Source organism: Sinocyclocheilus rhinocerous, unplaced genomic scaffold (assembly GCF_001515625.1).
Source record: "Sinocyclocheilus rhinocerous isolate Xijiao unplaced genomic scaffold, SAMN03320098_v1.1 scaffold228, whole genome shotgun sequence".
NCBI classification, from domain to species: domain Eukaryota; kingdom Metazoa; phylum Chordata; class Actinopteri; order Cypriniformes; family Cyprinidae; genus Sinocyclocheilus; species Sinocyclocheilus rhinocerous.
The window spans coordinates 693,506-710,188 of NW_015634565.1; the positions used below are offsets into that span (position 1 = coordinate 693,506).

The window sequence follows — 16,683 nt, forward strand, 5'->3', positions numbered from 1 at the left end:
ATAAATATATATGAATGGTAATAGCGGGTTTTTAACATGTTTTTTTTTTTGGACTTGTAGTGCCTACCATTGCCGTAATATTCTTTATTTTATTTATCTATTTATCTTGCAAAGCCAGAAACTCTCTTTATTTTCTCAAATAAATCATATATTTTCGAAATAAATAAATCCTCTGTTTTCCGCACAGTCGTAATGCAGTGCCACGCCCGACCGCTAGTGGGCAAATGCGCGTCTGTCAGGAGCTGAATGACACGCACAGACACACAGTAGAAGAAAAGACAAATGTGGGAATCCAGAAACAGTAAAGCACATTCTTCTAGAATGTGATGCGTATGAAAGAGAAAAAAATCAACTTAATCATAAATTAGGTTTGATGGGATATGATAAATTATCACTCAAGATATTACTAGGGAATAGACAAATGCCTTTTTTTAATATTATTATAAATAATTATTTTAATATTATAATTTATATATATATATATCCTTCTCTCTACCAAATCTGTTCACTCCACACTCCAGATCAGTAGGTGGCGGTAATGCACCTTTAAGTTGGTTTGCAAAAACTGCCAAAAAACATCAGAAGAAGAAGAAGAAAAGGCGTCAGTTGCGAATGTTTCACGAGTTGTAGCATCACAGAAAACAAGAAAGCTAGCAAATCAGTTCAGTTTCTGAAGAGCAAACATGAAACTGGTGCGTATATTAGCGTGTTCTGTGTTTTGCGTAAATACGATAAGCTTTGTTTTGAGTTAAATCAGCTGCAGTGACAGTAATATCGAGTCTCCTGCAGTAAATGATGATCTCTCTCTGTGTGTGTGTGTTCAGTACTGTCTGTCAGGTCATCCCACTCTGCCCTGTAATGTGCTCAAGTTTAAATCCACCACCATCATGCTGGACTGTGGGCTGGACACAACAGCAGCTCTGTATTTCCTGCCGCTGCCTCTGGTGCACAGGTCAGAATCATACATCAACACATCCGCGCTAGAACCCGGATCACTCGCGATCTATATACACACACTTTGATGTGCTGATATGAAATGGCATTTGGATTCAAGCACATGTGCATATCTCTTCGTATTTCCAATAGTCCTAAATATACACGACATATTTATTGTTTTTGCCTATGCTCTGTAAGGTGTTGTAGTGTTTTTCTGCATGCATTTTGTAATCGGATACTTTACTGTATTGTATTTAGGTTTTTTATTTCTTTACCCTTGTTTTATGTTCATTACTGCAACACTTCAGTTTGATTTTAGAGGATCAGTAAAGTAATTGTTTACTACGTTAAACTGTTATATTAGCGTATTTAAATAAAATGATTAAATATTATTTTGACTAGGTTTTACATGCATTACCATTTAGGATACCATTAGGATTAGATACACTTAATATTTTATTTTTACTACTTTTTACTGAACAATTATTACAAATGAAAATAACATAACCATCCTAATTTTCATATTATATGATATGATGATTTTACATGTCTTAGACATGTATTAGATATATGTTTCTTATATTCTCTCTCTCTCTCTCTCTCTATATATATATAACATACATTATATCTTATATTATGTAAATATCTACTAGGTTTTAAGTAATTAAGCGACAAAGAGTCCCATGCAGTAGACTAAAACAATTAGATATCTTATGAACATGTTAGTTAAAGCTACTTTTTTCTGTTAAATTCTGATAAAAAATCACTTTGTTCTGCTGCTTTACAGTCCGAGATTATCCAAACTCCCAGGATGGGTTTCCAAAGATGGAGCCATAAACCTGGAAAAAGTGAGTACTTGTTTGACACCGAAATAATCACAGCGCTCTATTTAAAAATATGAACGAATTCAAATATGTTTCCATAATGATTTAAATATGCTGTGTGTGTGTTTTAGGAGTTGAAGGAATGCTCAGGACGTGTGTTTGTGGACTCTCAGCCCGAGTTTTGCCTCCCTGAAGTAAATATTAGCTCTTTACATAAATAAACCTCTCCCTCCTTCTGTCCCGTCTGTGCAGCAGAAAGTGTTTTGTTTAAGAAATGACTGGACTTTTCCAGAAAGAGCTGCTGGACCTCTCCACCATAGACGTGATCCTGATCTCAAACTATCACTGCATGATGGCTCTGCCGTATATCACCGAACACACAGGCTTCACCGGGACCGTATATGCCACTGAACCCACCCTACAGATCGGCAGGTGCGCTTCTCCAACTCATTACCGCTTTGAAAGAAATTCATACTTTTATTCAGCAAAGATGCATTCAGTTTATTAGAAGTGACATTTATAATGTTACAAAGGATTTCTAGTTCATATAAAGGCTGTTCTTTTGAACTTGAATGATCTCACATTAGCTGACATTGAATTCCTCACTTGATATAATGTTCAGTTTAGTTCAGCTTGCAGTGAAGCCCCTCACCGGTTGGTGTGATGTTGTGTCTGCTTCAGGCTGCTGATGGAGGAGTTGGTGACGTTCATGGAGAGAGTACCAAAGGCTCAAGCTGCAACCTGCTGGAAGAACAAAGAAATACAGCGGTACTCACTGCAGCTCATTCTGACAACAGTTCACTTATTTATCTTTTTTTGAGACGCTTGAGGGGTGCATGAATGAGAAATCCCATAAAGGTGTCTGTGTGCAATTTAGGTTGCTTATTAATTTTTTTGTAGTACATCAGCTAGATATTGAGGATTTTGTCTTTTTAAAGATATCTTTAATATTATGATATAATTAATAATTCAGTTTTAAATGAACTAAATAAAATTGTATTTAATTAATTTTTTTGTAGTTAATCTGCTAGATATTGTGGGTGCTTAAAGACACCTATAATATAATGCACAGTAATATAATATCATTCATATTTCAATGTTAAATAAAAATAACAAAACTATACATTTTGTAGTTAATCTGCTAGATATTGTGGGTTTTGTCTTGCTAAAGAAATCTAATACAAAGTAATATAATACAATTTCGAAATAAAATTATCAAAATATAATAATTATATTTCATTAATTTAATTATTTGTAGTTCATCTGCTAGATATTGTGGGTTTTGTCTTGCTAAAGAAATCTAATACAAATATAATAATAAAATTAATAATTCAGTGTTAAATTATCAAAATAAAATAGATTATATTTCATTAATTTAATTATTTGTAGTTCATCTGCTAGATATTGTGGGTTTTGTCTTATTAAAGAAACGTGTAAAATATATTTAATAATTCAACGTAAAAAAAAAGAAGATACAATTCTATTTCATTAATTTAATTTTTCCTGTTGATCAGATAGATATTATGGATTTTGTATTATTAAGGACATCAGTGATATAATATAAAATAATATAATTCATAATTAAATATTTCATAAATGTGATAATTTTCAAAGTTATTGAATAATAAAAATAAAGTTATTCAGTGATATGTAATTGCATTTTTCTAGTTCATTGGATAAATATTGTGGGTTTGTATTTTTAAAGACATCTAGAATATAGATAGACATTATTATGAAATCTATTATATAGAAATAATACATTTAATAATATATAATGTAATTAATAATTGAATATTAAATTAATCAAAAAAATTTTTTTCTTCATAATAGTCACTGGAAACGTCACTGATAATCACTGGTTTATAATCTGATGAAGGTGTTTGTATTTCAGGTTGCTCCCGGGGCCTCTGAAGGACGCGGTGGACGTCTGGAGCTGGAGGAAGTGTTACAGCGTGCAGGAAGTCAATTCTGCCCTCAGTAAAGTCCAGCTGGTGGGCTACTCTCAGAAAGTGGTGAGGTCCTCATTTCGACCCTCCAGGCTAAAAATGAAAGGCATAAATCCGTCTAAACTCCTCAGTTTAATCTGTGTCTCTGTCTGTCAGGAGCTGTTTGGAGCGGTGCAGGTCACGCCGTTGAGTTCGGGATATTCTCTGGGCAGCTCAAACTGGATCATTCAGTCGCATTATGAGAAAGTGTCTTATGTGTCTGGCTCGTCTCTGCTCACCACACACCCTCAGGTGACGCCACACACACACACAAATCACAGCAGAAACACGCCACGCCTGCCCACACAGCATTTCAGTGCCGTCTGAGGCAGCATCACACGGATCCTTGAGAGAGAACACAATGCCTTAAATCATGAAAAAATCGTCCAAGTCGAGAGAAATGCTGATTATTAATTTATTCAGTATCATAAAATATTCATTCAAATTAAAACAAAATGAATAGTAATATTTAAAAATTAATTTGTTTTACAGCAGAATGTATTAATAAAAAAGTTCAATTTAAAATGGACCGTTTTACCCAGTGTTTATTTTATATATTTGTACGCATGGCATAGCAACATTGAAATCAATCGTAAATTGAGTCCAGTGTTGTTATTGCTAACTAAAACTAAAACCATTAAATATCATTTTTGTTTAGGGGAATAAAGCTAAAAAAAAATAAATCTAAATATTAGATGAAAAACTTAGACTTAACAAACGTAAGCAAAAATGAGAAATGCAACTAATTAAAATGAAAGAAGTTTAAGTCGCTTTGGATAAAAGCGTCTGCTAAATTACTAAATGTAAATGTAAGTTAAAGTGCCCCTATTATGGGTAATAATAAAAGGTTAATATTTTGGTTTTGGGAGTCCCCAACAACAGGTTGACATGCATGTAAGGTCAAAAAACACTTTCATTGTCTTATAATATGCATTTATTTTTACCTTACTTGCTCAATGACTCCCAAATGATTCGCTCAACGATTAATTTTTCCAAACCCCTCCTTTGCGTGACGCTAATCTGCGGTGATTGGTCCGATTGGTCTCATTTTCATTTCATCTCGCCTGTAATGCCTAAAGCAGCGTTTGTGAGCGCAGTGCTGCTTTGTGTACAGCGTTACCGGGGAAACCGCTATTTTACCGCTCCAAAAGCGCCACCTAGTGGCAAAGAATGAATTAGCATTTATTCAACCAACTCAAATGAGTTGAAACGGCTTGGGATTCGTTTTAATAACGACTCGTTTCAATGATTCAGAGTCCACTCTTTCTTTTGAGAGACAATAACTTTATACACGGTGCACTTTCAGATTTAAAACTTTGCAGGATGTTTTCATTCAATTAGAGCTGTGTTACACACGGCATGAAAGGTCATTTTCAAAAATCCATAATAGGGGCACTTTAAAGTACTAAAATTACTAAAACTAAAACAAAAATAAATTACAGCTATATAAAAAAATATATAAAAAAGACCAAAAACGAATAAAAAAGACAGAAGCACATTACAAAAATACTAAAACGTAAAAAAAAAAAAAAAAATGAAAACTTGAAATATAAAAATAAAAGCTAATCCAAAATATTATAATTAACTCTGGTCGAGTGCTTCAAAATATTATAATTAACTGGTCGAGTGCTTTTTAGAAATGTTGAAATGAGAAAAATTACAAATGTTGCCTTGGCAACTAACGGAAATGAAATAAGTTTAAGTGCTAAAATTACTAGAACTAAAACAGAATTAAAATAAATTAAAGCTCAATAAAAAAGAAAACGTAAAAATTCCACAAGCACATAACGAAACTATACCAAAAAAAAAATATATATATATAAAATATATATAAAAATCTAGTTCAAAATAATACAAATTACCAAATCACATAACAAAAAAAAAGCTAATTCAAAATATTAATAAGTACCATAAAAGTATATAAATAATACAAAATAAAAAACACTAAAAAGTGCCGTTAAGTGTTATCACCGCACCGCCGTGATGTTATGCAAAACATTTTGTTTTACGTGGATGTTGGAACGCGAGTGAAGTACATAATAAATAATAATTTGCCATTCAAATACTTCGCGAATACGGAAACATTTGATTTTGTGTGGAATGAGAGACCCAACGTTGTTTTCCGTTTCGTTTTAGCCTAAATTAATTCGTTTTGGCTTCTCGTTTATATTGCTATAGCTTCTTATATTTTTAATTCTTGTTCTTTTCTAAATACTGTTAATTGAAAGGATTTGTTGTGGAGTGAGGGGAACTAAAATAGCCTAGCTATGTTTACAGTGTTTATTATAATGTTTGTAAACATTTCGAAATTCCACAAGCACATAACGAAACTATACCAAAAAAAAAAAATATATATATAAAATATATATAAAAATCTAGTTCAAAATAATACAAATTACCAAATCACATAACAAAAAAAAAGCTAATTCAAAATATTAATAAGTACCATAAAAGTATATAAATAATACAAAATAAAAAACACTGGTTGAGAAATATGTGTTTTCTAACATAACATCACACTTCATTGATATCAGTTGTGAGTTTAGTCTCTTAATAGTAATGAATAAAAATTATAATAATCTTTTTTGTTAACTGAAATAAAGCTGAAAAATATATCAATATGAGATGAAATGCACTTTGTTGACATCTACTGTGAGCTGTGTGAATGTTCTCTCAGTATGCTGGACAGTAAGACAGCTCATTAGGGTTTTCACCTCTGGTATAAAACATCAGTTTTTCTTGGTGCAGCCCATGGAGCAGAGCTCTCTGAAGAACAGCGACGTGCTCATCCTGACAGGCCTGACCCAGATCCCCACCGCCAACCCAGACGGCATGCTGGGAGAATTCTGCAGCAACCTGTGTGAGTTTGACACAGCTGCAGCCTGATCCGGCGTGTTACGTCAGAGCGCGTCTGACTCGGTGTTCTCTCTCTCCTCAGCCATGACGATCCGTGCCGGCGGGAACGTGCTGGTCCCGTGTTATTCGTCCGGGGTCATCTACGACCTGCTGGAGTGTCTGTATCAGTTCATGGACTCGGCTAACCTGGGCAGCACCCCGTTCTACTTCATCTCCCCCGTGGCCAACAGCTCGCTGGAGTTCTCGCAGATCTTCGCAGAATGGTATGATCGTAAACTGCTTCCAGTAATGTGCTTGATTTAAAAATAAGAGATAGAATGGCTTTTTCTGTTACTAAAAAGTACCATGGTAATCGTAGCTTCTGCCAAAATACTATAGTTGCTACAGTACTCAGTACAGTACACACACCACTCCAGATATTTCTTTAAAATGTTTTTTTTTTAGACCTATAATTGGCTGAATGACACAGAATTTGCTACTTTCAAATTTCAATAATAGTACCATGGTAATCATAGCTTCTGCCAAAATACTATAGTTGCTACAGTACTCAGTACAGTACACACACCACTCCAGATATTTCTTTAAAATGTTTTTTTTTTCATCATAGTCACTGGAAGCGTCACTGAAGTTCACTGGTTTGATAATATGCTGGCAGATACTATGGTTACCATTAGGGATGTTCATTTCGGTTATTTTTCCTAACCAACAACCGACGCTCGTTAACCGTTAACCGACAAGATTATTTTAAATTAGAATTTACCATGGTAATTGTTCATTATTGCTGTGATATTTCCGTAGACGTGCTCAATAATAGCTCATTCTCTGGCTGTTTTGTGTGTTCGTGCTGAAGGTTGTGTCAGAACAAGCAGTCTAAGGTCTATCTGCCCGAGCCGCCTTTTCCTCACGCAGAGGTACAAACCAAACCCTGCGAAATCATCAGAACACAGATCTGTACTGACACACAGCTGTTTGTCGTTCACTGACTGTCACGTGTTTGCTTTCTGCAGCTGATTCAGACCAATAAACTGAAGCATTACCCCAGCATCCATGGAGATTTCAGCAGTGAGTTCCGGCAGCCGTGTGTGGTGTTCACCGGTCACCCGTCCCTGCGCTTCGGGGATGTGGTGCACTTCATGGAGCTGTGGGGCAAATCCAGCCTCAACACCATCATCTTCACCGGTGAGACACAGCATATCACTAAACACATCACTCTTATTCAGCGAGGATGCATTCAGCTGATCAAAACTGACAGTAAAGACCTTTATAATGTTTCAAACTATTTATATTTCATTAAATGCTGTTCTTTTGAACTCTCTGTTTATTTAAAGAATCCTGAAAAATAAAATGTATGACTGTTTCCATAAAAATATGAAGCATCACAACTGTTTTCAACATTGATAATCCGCATATTAGAATGATTTCTGAAGGATCATGTGACACTGAAGACTGGAGTAATGATGCTGTAAATTCAGCTTTGATCACAGGAATACATAACATTTTACAGTCAAATAGAAAACAGTTATTTTAAATTGTAATAATATATCACTATTTTTCTGTTTTTACTGTATTTTAATCAAATAAATGCAACCTCGGTGAGCAGAAGATTAATGAGCACCATTCACCCCAAAAGCAAAAGAAAAAATAATACAGTATATTTTGCATATGACTATTTTTAGAATCATTACAATTTTTTGCACCGATTGACACGGTATTTTTTCTTTTCTACAAACAAATATTTTTCATAATGATTTTATAATGATGTGGAAACCCATTAGAAAGTCTAGAGCAGTTGCCATGGAAACTGGGATGGAAAACGTGCTGGAAAATTGACTTGAAGGGTTTCCAGGTTTCCCTGAATGTGGTGTAGTTCTGAAACCCTTTGACCTCTGACTCTCAGAGCCGGACTTCTCTTACCTGGACGCTCTGGCTCCGTACCAGCCGCTGGCCATGAAGTGCGTTTACTGTCCCATAGACACGCGGCTCAACTTCCACCAGGTGTCCAAACTCCTGAAGGACATCCAGGTACAGTCTGTTCCTCCTGAAGGCCGGAAGGTCAGATGTCCTCAGTGTGTCCATTAAGACATGAAATGATTGAATTGGCCTCGACTGACTATGTCTCTTGTGCTGTCCCCTCAGCCTCTTCATGTGGTGTGTCCGGAGCCGTACACGCAGCCTCCTCCGGCTCAGCCTCACCGCTCGGACCTGATGCTGGAGCTGCAGCCTCCACCCATGTCCTACCGCCGCTGCTCCGTCCTGGGTCTTCCCTTCAGACGCCGCTACGAGCGCATCCACCTGCTGCCTGAGGTCCCTACACAACTCTCAACAGCGCTCTAAGATTCAATTTAATCACACACTGACAGATTAACTGCTTTTTAACCATGCTTTAATATCTAATATTCATATATTGAATTAACTTTTAGTTTTAGGTTTTTAGTTCAGTTTTAGTTCAATTTTTTAAATATTTTTTTATATTTATGTTTTAGTTTTATTTTAGTTAGTATTTTAACTTATTTCAATATATTATTTGTAAATAGTTTATTTAATTTTAGTTTTAGTCCGTTAGTAATTTTAGTATTTTAACCTAAACTTAGTTTAGTTAGTTGCCAATTTGTTTGAATTTTTCATCTAATATTAATATATATTTTTTTATATTTATCATGATTTCAAAAAACAGTGCTATTTTCGTATTATTTATTTACGGCTATAATGTTTAATATTATTTGAATTGGCTTTTATTTTTGCATTTTCAGTTTATTTTAGTTTTTAGAAGTGCTTTTGTCATTTTAGTAGTTTTTATACACACATTTCTAGATACATTTATTTTCATTTCAGTTTTAGTTTTATTTCAGTTCAGTAATTTTAGTATTTTAAATAACTTATTTCACTTAGATGCCAAAACAAATTTCTAATTTTTGTTTAGTTGAAGGTGTTCATCTAATATTTCTGTTTTAAGTTTTTTTTTCTTTTTAAGTAACAAAAATAGATTGAAATAGTTTTAGTTTTTGTTAATTATAACACTGGTCAAAAAGCTTTACAAATATTTATTTGTTAGTTTTGTATATTGATTATCTGTATGCTTTAAAATAATATCAGAAATAAAAAAGAACTATATCAGTTAATAATATGCATGATGCTAGTGTGTTCAGTATCTGAGTTTTGTTTTCTCCTGCTAAACGTCCAGCTCGCCAGGTCTCTGGTGCCGTCAGAGATTAAAGCAGGCGTCTCTGTCGCTACAGTGTCTGCGGTTCTGCAGTCCAAGGACAACAAACACGTTCTGCAGGTCAGTGAGTGTGTGAACACAGCATGTGTTCAGTGCGACAGCCTGATAAACTTTATCTAAATCTTTAGCTTGCCTACATTTTTCTCAACATTGTCTGAAGCTTTTTTTTAGCCCACATTATAACCAACAGCATGGTTTGTAAACTAGTTTATTCATCCAGCTTGAACACACAGGACAGTCTGACACGTGTGTGTGTGTGTGTGTGTATATATATATATATATATATATCTTTTCACTTTTTCACTCACTGCTCTCAAGGCCGATTCAGCAGCTTCATCACTAACATACAAAGGGGAACTGCGAGAAAATAAAATGTATGGAATACGGCCCTTTAAGAAGGTGAAAAACATACTTTACAGAGTGTTTTCATCCATCTGTGTAACTAGAAGCATTTGTATGTACATATTTGTGTGTCTCAGGCCCAAGAATTAATATTCTTTTAAGCTCTTATTTATGTGTGTGTGTGTGTTTTGTAGCCGGTGCCCAAGCCTGCTCCAGTGCCGCCCAGTAAGAAGAGGAAGAGGGTGATGGAGGAGCCACCGGAGGTCCTGAACCCCAAACCTCTGCTGAGCGGAGCGGTTCCTCTGGAGCCTTTCCTGGCCACGCTTCACAAGGTACAACACACACTCAGTCTGTGCCCTAATCAGTCCACTCGCTCTGTTAAACAGGGCTCAAAGCGCCTGTAGGTTAAAGTCAAGCCGGGACAGGAGTTTGAGGAATGACTCGCAGTGTCTATAGTGAAATGCGGTCTGTGTAGCGCACACCTGACAGAGGTAACTCAACCCGCATGACCCACTGACACAGAGATCTGCAGCTAGAATGTCCCGCCGGCGGCAGAAAACACAATGTTCACAAACTAAATGAAAAGCAGGATGAGGTGAGAGAAATCCAGCGAGTGCCATTAGCATGCAGGGAAACGGCAAACTCCTCATTTGCTTTGGATCCCAAACGGCAGATTCTGGCAGTGCTTCAGCAGGCGTCCGGAACATCGATTAGACGCTAATTAATCTGGAAGCCAAATGAATTTCTCTAATGATTGTAAAGGAAGGTGATCCTGCTGAAGGTGACTTTGTGAGCTGCTGATGAAGTCGCTGGCTTTCTCGGAGAAGTGCTGATGATGCAGGTGTGCTGCAGATACTGCCGATTATTAGCAGGAAAGTTGATGTATTTTGATGCATTTGATCAAGTATCATCATCTACAGAACTATTTTCTCAGATTGAACTTCATTTATGTGACAATTCTACAACAATCAGTGACTTTTAGTGCATTTATGAAGTTAATTCCCAAAACTTTTTGGTTCACTATAGTTTAATTCATCAAAATGAATAGCAATTTTATTACGTGAGCTTGTTATTTCAACATTTAAAAAAAAAAAAAAACTGCAACAACATGAGTGCATAATACACTTTTTTTTATTTTAGCATTTACATTTTTTAAAATATATTTTTAGTTATTATTTTAATTGTAGTTTAGGTTTTAGTCATTTTATTTGGTAATTTGCTTTTGTCAATGTATTATTTATATATATTATATATAGGGATGCTCCGATCGATCGGCCGGCGATGGCCACCGGAGCTGATCGCGGCCGCTCTAATCAGTGCTTGTGTTTATCAGCGGCATGTTTCTGAAGCGGCTCTCCGTGCTGCTTGGTTAAAAATAGTCTTTTGTGAGTTGTCACAGCGTGGAGGACGGAACAAAACTTCGTCGGAGCCTTAAGGGATAACGGTAACATAATACGCTGAACGTGGGCTGCTTTTAAATGAACATTTATTTATAAAACAAAATATCTTCTTTGGCCATATTAGCCTACTCAATAGCATTAACACAGGCTTTACTCCTTTCAAACTTTATCTGGAATGTCACCGTTTCTGTCACTGCAACTTCCCGATCAGGCGAACGAACACACACACACGGTACTTAGCAGAAGCACATTTACAGCCTCAGATATTTTTGGGTATGATGTGACAAGCTTTGCACATCAGCATTTGGCAATTATCTGCCATATTATTATTTTTTTCTATTTTGATGCCTTGTAAAATACTAGATTGGTGCATAATATAAAATCTTTTAATTGTATATAAATTGTATATAATTTTTTTTATTATTTTAGTATTACTTGCATATAATTGTAATATTTATTCATATTTTAAATTAGCTTTTATTTTTATATTTTCTGTTTTCATATTCATTTATTTTGGGTTTTAGTTTTATTTGCTTTTATCATTTGTATTTGTTTTTCTTTAAAAAAAAAAAATATATATATATATTTTGCTTTTTAACTTCAATTTTAATAAGTTATACTTTAGTTTCAATCATTTTAGCGCTTCAACTTATTTTCAGTTAGTTGCCAAAACAACATAAGACACCCTAGCAACAGGCGAAATGTCATTATAACAATGGCCTAGCAACTGCATAGCAATGTAACAAAAACTCAAAACACCTAAGCAATGTCCTGGCAACCATCCTCAACACCCTAGCAACCACAGAACAACATACTGGCAACCACTCAGAACACCTTAGCAATCACATTTCAACAAAACACAAAACCGAATTCTGATTTTACAGTAATAATAGCATGGTGTAAGTGGGAATGGACTGGAGAGCTCGTGTGTGTGTGTGTGTGTGTGTGTGTGCTGAACGTCCCGCTGATTTTCTGTTTTCATATTCATTTATTTTGGGTTTTAGTTTTATTTGCTTTTATCATTTGTATTTGTTTTTCTTTAAAAAAAATATATATATATATATATTTTGCTTTTTAACTTCAATTTTAATAAGTTATACTTTAGTTTCAATCATTTTAGCGCTTCAACTTATTTTCAGTTAGTTGCCAAAACAACATAAGACACCCTAGCAACAGGCGAAATGTCATTATAACAATGGCCTAGCAACTGCATAGCAATGTAACAAAAACTCAAAACACCTAAGCAATGTCCTGGCAACCATCCTCAACACCCTAGCAACCACAGAACAACATACTGGCAACCACTCAGAACACCTTAGCAATCACATTTCAACAAAACACAAAACCGAATTCTGATTTTACAGTAATAATAGCATGGTGTAAGTGGGAATGGACTGGAGAGCTCGTGTGTGTGTGTGTGTGTGTGTGTGTGCTGAACGTCCCGCTGAGAGCCTGTCGGTTTGACTGCAGTAAAGCGTCCCAGATCCGTCAACCGTCATCCTCAGACGAGCCCAGCGAGCGAGACTCACACTCTTCAACAAATAAACACGGATGAGCCAGTTAAAACTAATCAATCCCCAGATGAACTCGGAGATGCACATTAGTGTTGTGCTGGAGTAATTAACATCGCTTACAGCTCTCTGTACACAGGCCAAGACCAAATAAAGTCATAAACTGCACACAAAAAAAAAAAAAAGTGATAATGAGAAAATTGTAATAATGAGAATTGTCAACAATAACTGAGATGGCAAGTTCAAAGCAGTGTTACTTGAAGTAAACTTTTAACTGAAATAAAACTTACACTTCTCATTTTCATTTAGTTTTACTAAAATAACTGAAACTAAAACTGAAATAAAAATGAATGAAAACTATATATACATATGTAAAAATTGAAAACTAAAAATGAAGTATAAAATTCATTCAAAATGAGTACTATAATAGGATCTCAATTGAATTGTATTATTAGTAGTATTATTTAAAAAAATAATACAAATGACAAAAAATTACTAAAACTAAAATTTTAGTTGGTAATATTAATAAAACTAGTGAAATTAGTAAAACTAATTGTATCCCAATGATATTATATTGTATTGTGTGTGTGTGTGTGTGTGTATACACACTTCAACATTCTAATTTACATATTTCAACATTTTAAGTTTTTCATTGAATATTTATATATTTAATTTATTTCAGCTTTATTCTAATTACCAAAAATGTTTAATAGTTATTTTTAGTTAACAATAACAAGCAAGGATGCACTGCCTTATATTAAAACAAAAATGTGACCCTGGACCACAAAACCAGTCATAAGGGTAAATTTTCTTAAATTGAGATTTCTACATCATCTGAAAGCTGAATAAATAATCTTTCCATCGATGTATGGTTTGTTATGATAGGACAATACTTGGTCGAGATACGATTATTTGAAAATCTGGAATCTGAGGGTGCAAAAAAAATCCAAATATTGAGAAAATCATCTTTAAAGTTGTCCAAATGAAGTTCTTAGCAATGCATACTACTAATCAAAAATTACGTTTTAATATACTTACAGTAGTAAACTTACAAAATATCTTCATGGAACATGATCTTTACTTAATATCCTAATGATTTTTGGCGTAAAAGAAAAAAGTATAATTTTGACCCATACAATGTATTGTTGGCCATTGCTACAAATATACACCAGCGACTTAACACTGCTTTTGTGTTGCAGGCTCACACATGTGAAATGTCACCTTTTTTTGCAACGCGGAGGTAATCAATTTTTTGTGAATGTGCAAGACTTAAGATTAATTACAGGGTTCTGTGCCCTTCCACTAATTAAGGCCTTAAAATGTCTTAAATCAGAGCGGAACGTCATGGCATTAAATGTTGCATGCACTGCAAAAAATGTATATCTTCCTCTGTATTTTAGTTTGATTTCCATTTTTTTATTTACATGTTATAGTATTTGTGATCAGAGCTATTCAAGACGTAAGCTTTTGTTTTTGTAAAATGAATTAAAAAGTAACGGAGACTGTATTGTGTTGTGCTCCCTAGACATGAGCATTTAGAGAACATATTGACGTATTTTGTTCCCTTCAGTTTATTCCGTAAATGTTCTTTAAGTGGTCTTAAAAAGTCTTAAATTAACCTTCATAAACCCTGCATTAGCCACTATAGATAAAAAACTAAGAATAACAACTTGAAATAAACTGGAAAATTGTTCGTGCTATAAACAAGTGTGTTTATTGATAGTACATTTCACAAAGAGAAACAGCAAGTTATGGAAGCCATAAGGTGAAGGGCTTTTTATCTCACAGTTCAGACTTTATATCTTGAGAAACAAACACAAAAGTTGCAAGACGTAAACTCAAGAATTCAGACTTTTTTTCTTGCAATTCTGATTGTTTTGTCTTCGCCACAGAATAAAAAGAAAAAATGGTAATTGCAACTTTTTAATTCACTATTTTTTCTTCTTGCAGTTGCAAGTTTATATCTTGCAATTCTGTTTTTTTTCCTTCAGAATTCAGAAAAAAAACTTTTAAATTAATTCGATTAGAATGGACTACTATTTGCACTGAGCCTCGTGACGCGCTTCCGTTTTGAAATAATACAGCTCAGTTATTTCCGGTTATGTATATTTTCAGTGTGCCGTAATCAAATTAAATATGATACTCACTATTCTGTGTCATTTTTCATTCACAAACACTTCACTGTATGCAATGCCAAAATATGAATATTCAAAGCAGTCGCACCGTCAGCGCATTACTGTTAAAAATGATTTAAATGTTTAACATTGGTAAATTTCTTTAAGGCAGTTACCACACATTCATTCAGCCACTGGAATAAGAGCAGCAACGCACACAAGCAGTGTAGATATAAAACCAAAATATTGCAGTTGTAGTTCTACCATATTAACCACAAATTAACCCAGGTTTTGCTACACTAACCATAGTTTAACCATGGTATCTGTAGTAAAATTGTAGTTATACAAATGGTAATCCACACACTAAAAAAAATAAACATGGTTACTACACTTGTACTATAGTAAAACCATGGTTAATTTTCGTAAGGGTGTTTATCAGTCAAATTAATTTAAAACTGTAAATTCAACAGCAATGAAATATGATCAGTAAGAGAAAAATGCTGTTAATGAGAAGACAAGCGGCAGGTTAGTGGGGAAATATATTTATTTATTATTCAGAATGCACATTTGGAAGGGAAATATATTTATAGGAACATTTCAGCAGGTTGAAAATAATTCATGTTAATGCAGAGAATAGGATTAATTGTTTAAAAAACAATTTTTGCCAGCCCTAAAACGTAGAAATAATGTGCGTTCTCATGAGAAACTGTCTGTAGGTGCGCTGAACGCTGAGCAGAAACTTTGAAACAAAAGTCTTTGTGTTGTGGGTGGTTGCTAGGTTGTTGTCATGTGGTTGCTATGGGAGGGTTTTAGAATGTTGATGTATGGTTGCATGGCATTTTCTTCCTGTTGGGTGTGAATAGAGTTTAATACATATAGTGTTTGTTATTGGTTTGTTCAGTCTTTATTAAATTCAAGTGAAATCAGTTACGTTATATGATGATGCCATGTGAATCTCTTGATTATGGACGGTTTTAAACACAGTGTGTGTGTGTGTTTGATGTTGACAGGGCTGTGTGTGTGTGTGTGTGTGTTTGATGTTGACAGGGCTGTGTGTGTGTGTGTGTGTGTTTGATGTTGACAGGGCTGTGTGTGTGTGTGTGTGTGTTTGATGTTGACAGGGCTGTGTGTGTGTGTGTGTGTGTTTGATGTTGACAGGGCTGTGTGTGTGTGTGTGTGTGTCCTGCGGTGGTCCCGAGCCGAACGCTGCTCTATTGTTGTGTTCTGTGAGCGAGAGCGCTGCAGGATTGGGTTCTGAAGCACCTCTGGGTCTTGATCTCAGTGTGTCGCTCTGATCTGTGTCTGTGATGGGACGAGAGGCTCCTCTGTCTCTCTCATGTAATTTTCCGTTTTTTTTTTTACTTTGTTTGTATCCTTTTAAGTTTTAATTGGTTAAAAATGTTCACTACAGTGTCAGTTCTCTGGGATATTTTTGCCTTTATTCTTATTCTTATACTTTTTTTTTTTTTTTTTTTAAACCTGTCTAGAGAGGGTC

The 16,683-nt window shown here is 34.8% G+C and overlaps 1 protein-coding gene across 1 annotated transcript in view; it reads left to right on the plus strand.

Moving 5' to 3' along the window:
- Nucleotides 1–548: 548 nt before the first annotated feature.
- Nucleotides 549–16,683, plus strand: part of ints9 (integrator complex subunit 9) — an 18,099-nt gene continuing 1,964 nt past the window's right edge. Inside the window, exons 1-16 of the mRNA XM_016559937.1 lie at nucleotides 549–692; nucleotides 825–952; nucleotides 1,724–1,784; nucleotides 1,892–1,954; nucleotides 2,053–2,192; nucleotides 2,442–2,528; nucleotides 3,652–3,772; nucleotides 3,863–3,997; nucleotides 6,494–6,605; nucleotides 6,684–6,864; nucleotides 7,452–7,512; nucleotides 7,609–7,780; nucleotides 8,499–8,623; nucleotides 8,738–8,905; nucleotides 9,783–9,881; nucleotides 10,358–10,495. Coding sequence (XP_016415423.1) covers nucleotides 684–692; nucleotides 825–952; nucleotides 1,724–1,784; nucleotides 1,892–1,954; nucleotides 2,053–2,192; nucleotides 2,442–2,528; nucleotides 3,652–3,772; nucleotides 3,863–3,997; nucleotides 6,494–6,605; nucleotides 6,684–6,864; nucleotides 7,452–7,512; nucleotides 7,609–7,780; nucleotides 8,499–8,623; nucleotides 8,738–8,905; nucleotides 9,783–9,881; nucleotides 10,358–10,495 — 1,800 coding nt within the window. The 5' untranslated portion in view covers nucleotides 549–683. The remainder of the gene's footprint in view (nucleotides 693–824; nucleotides 953–1,723; nucleotides 1,785–1,891; nucleotides 1,955–2,052; nucleotides 2,193–2,441; nucleotides 2,529–3,651; nucleotides 3,773–3,862; nucleotides 3,998–6,493; nucleotides 6,606–6,683; nucleotides 6,865–7,451; nucleotides 7,513–7,608; nucleotides 7,781–8,498; nucleotides 8,624–8,737; nucleotides 8,906–9,782; nucleotides 9,882–10,357; nucleotides 10,496–16,683) is intronic.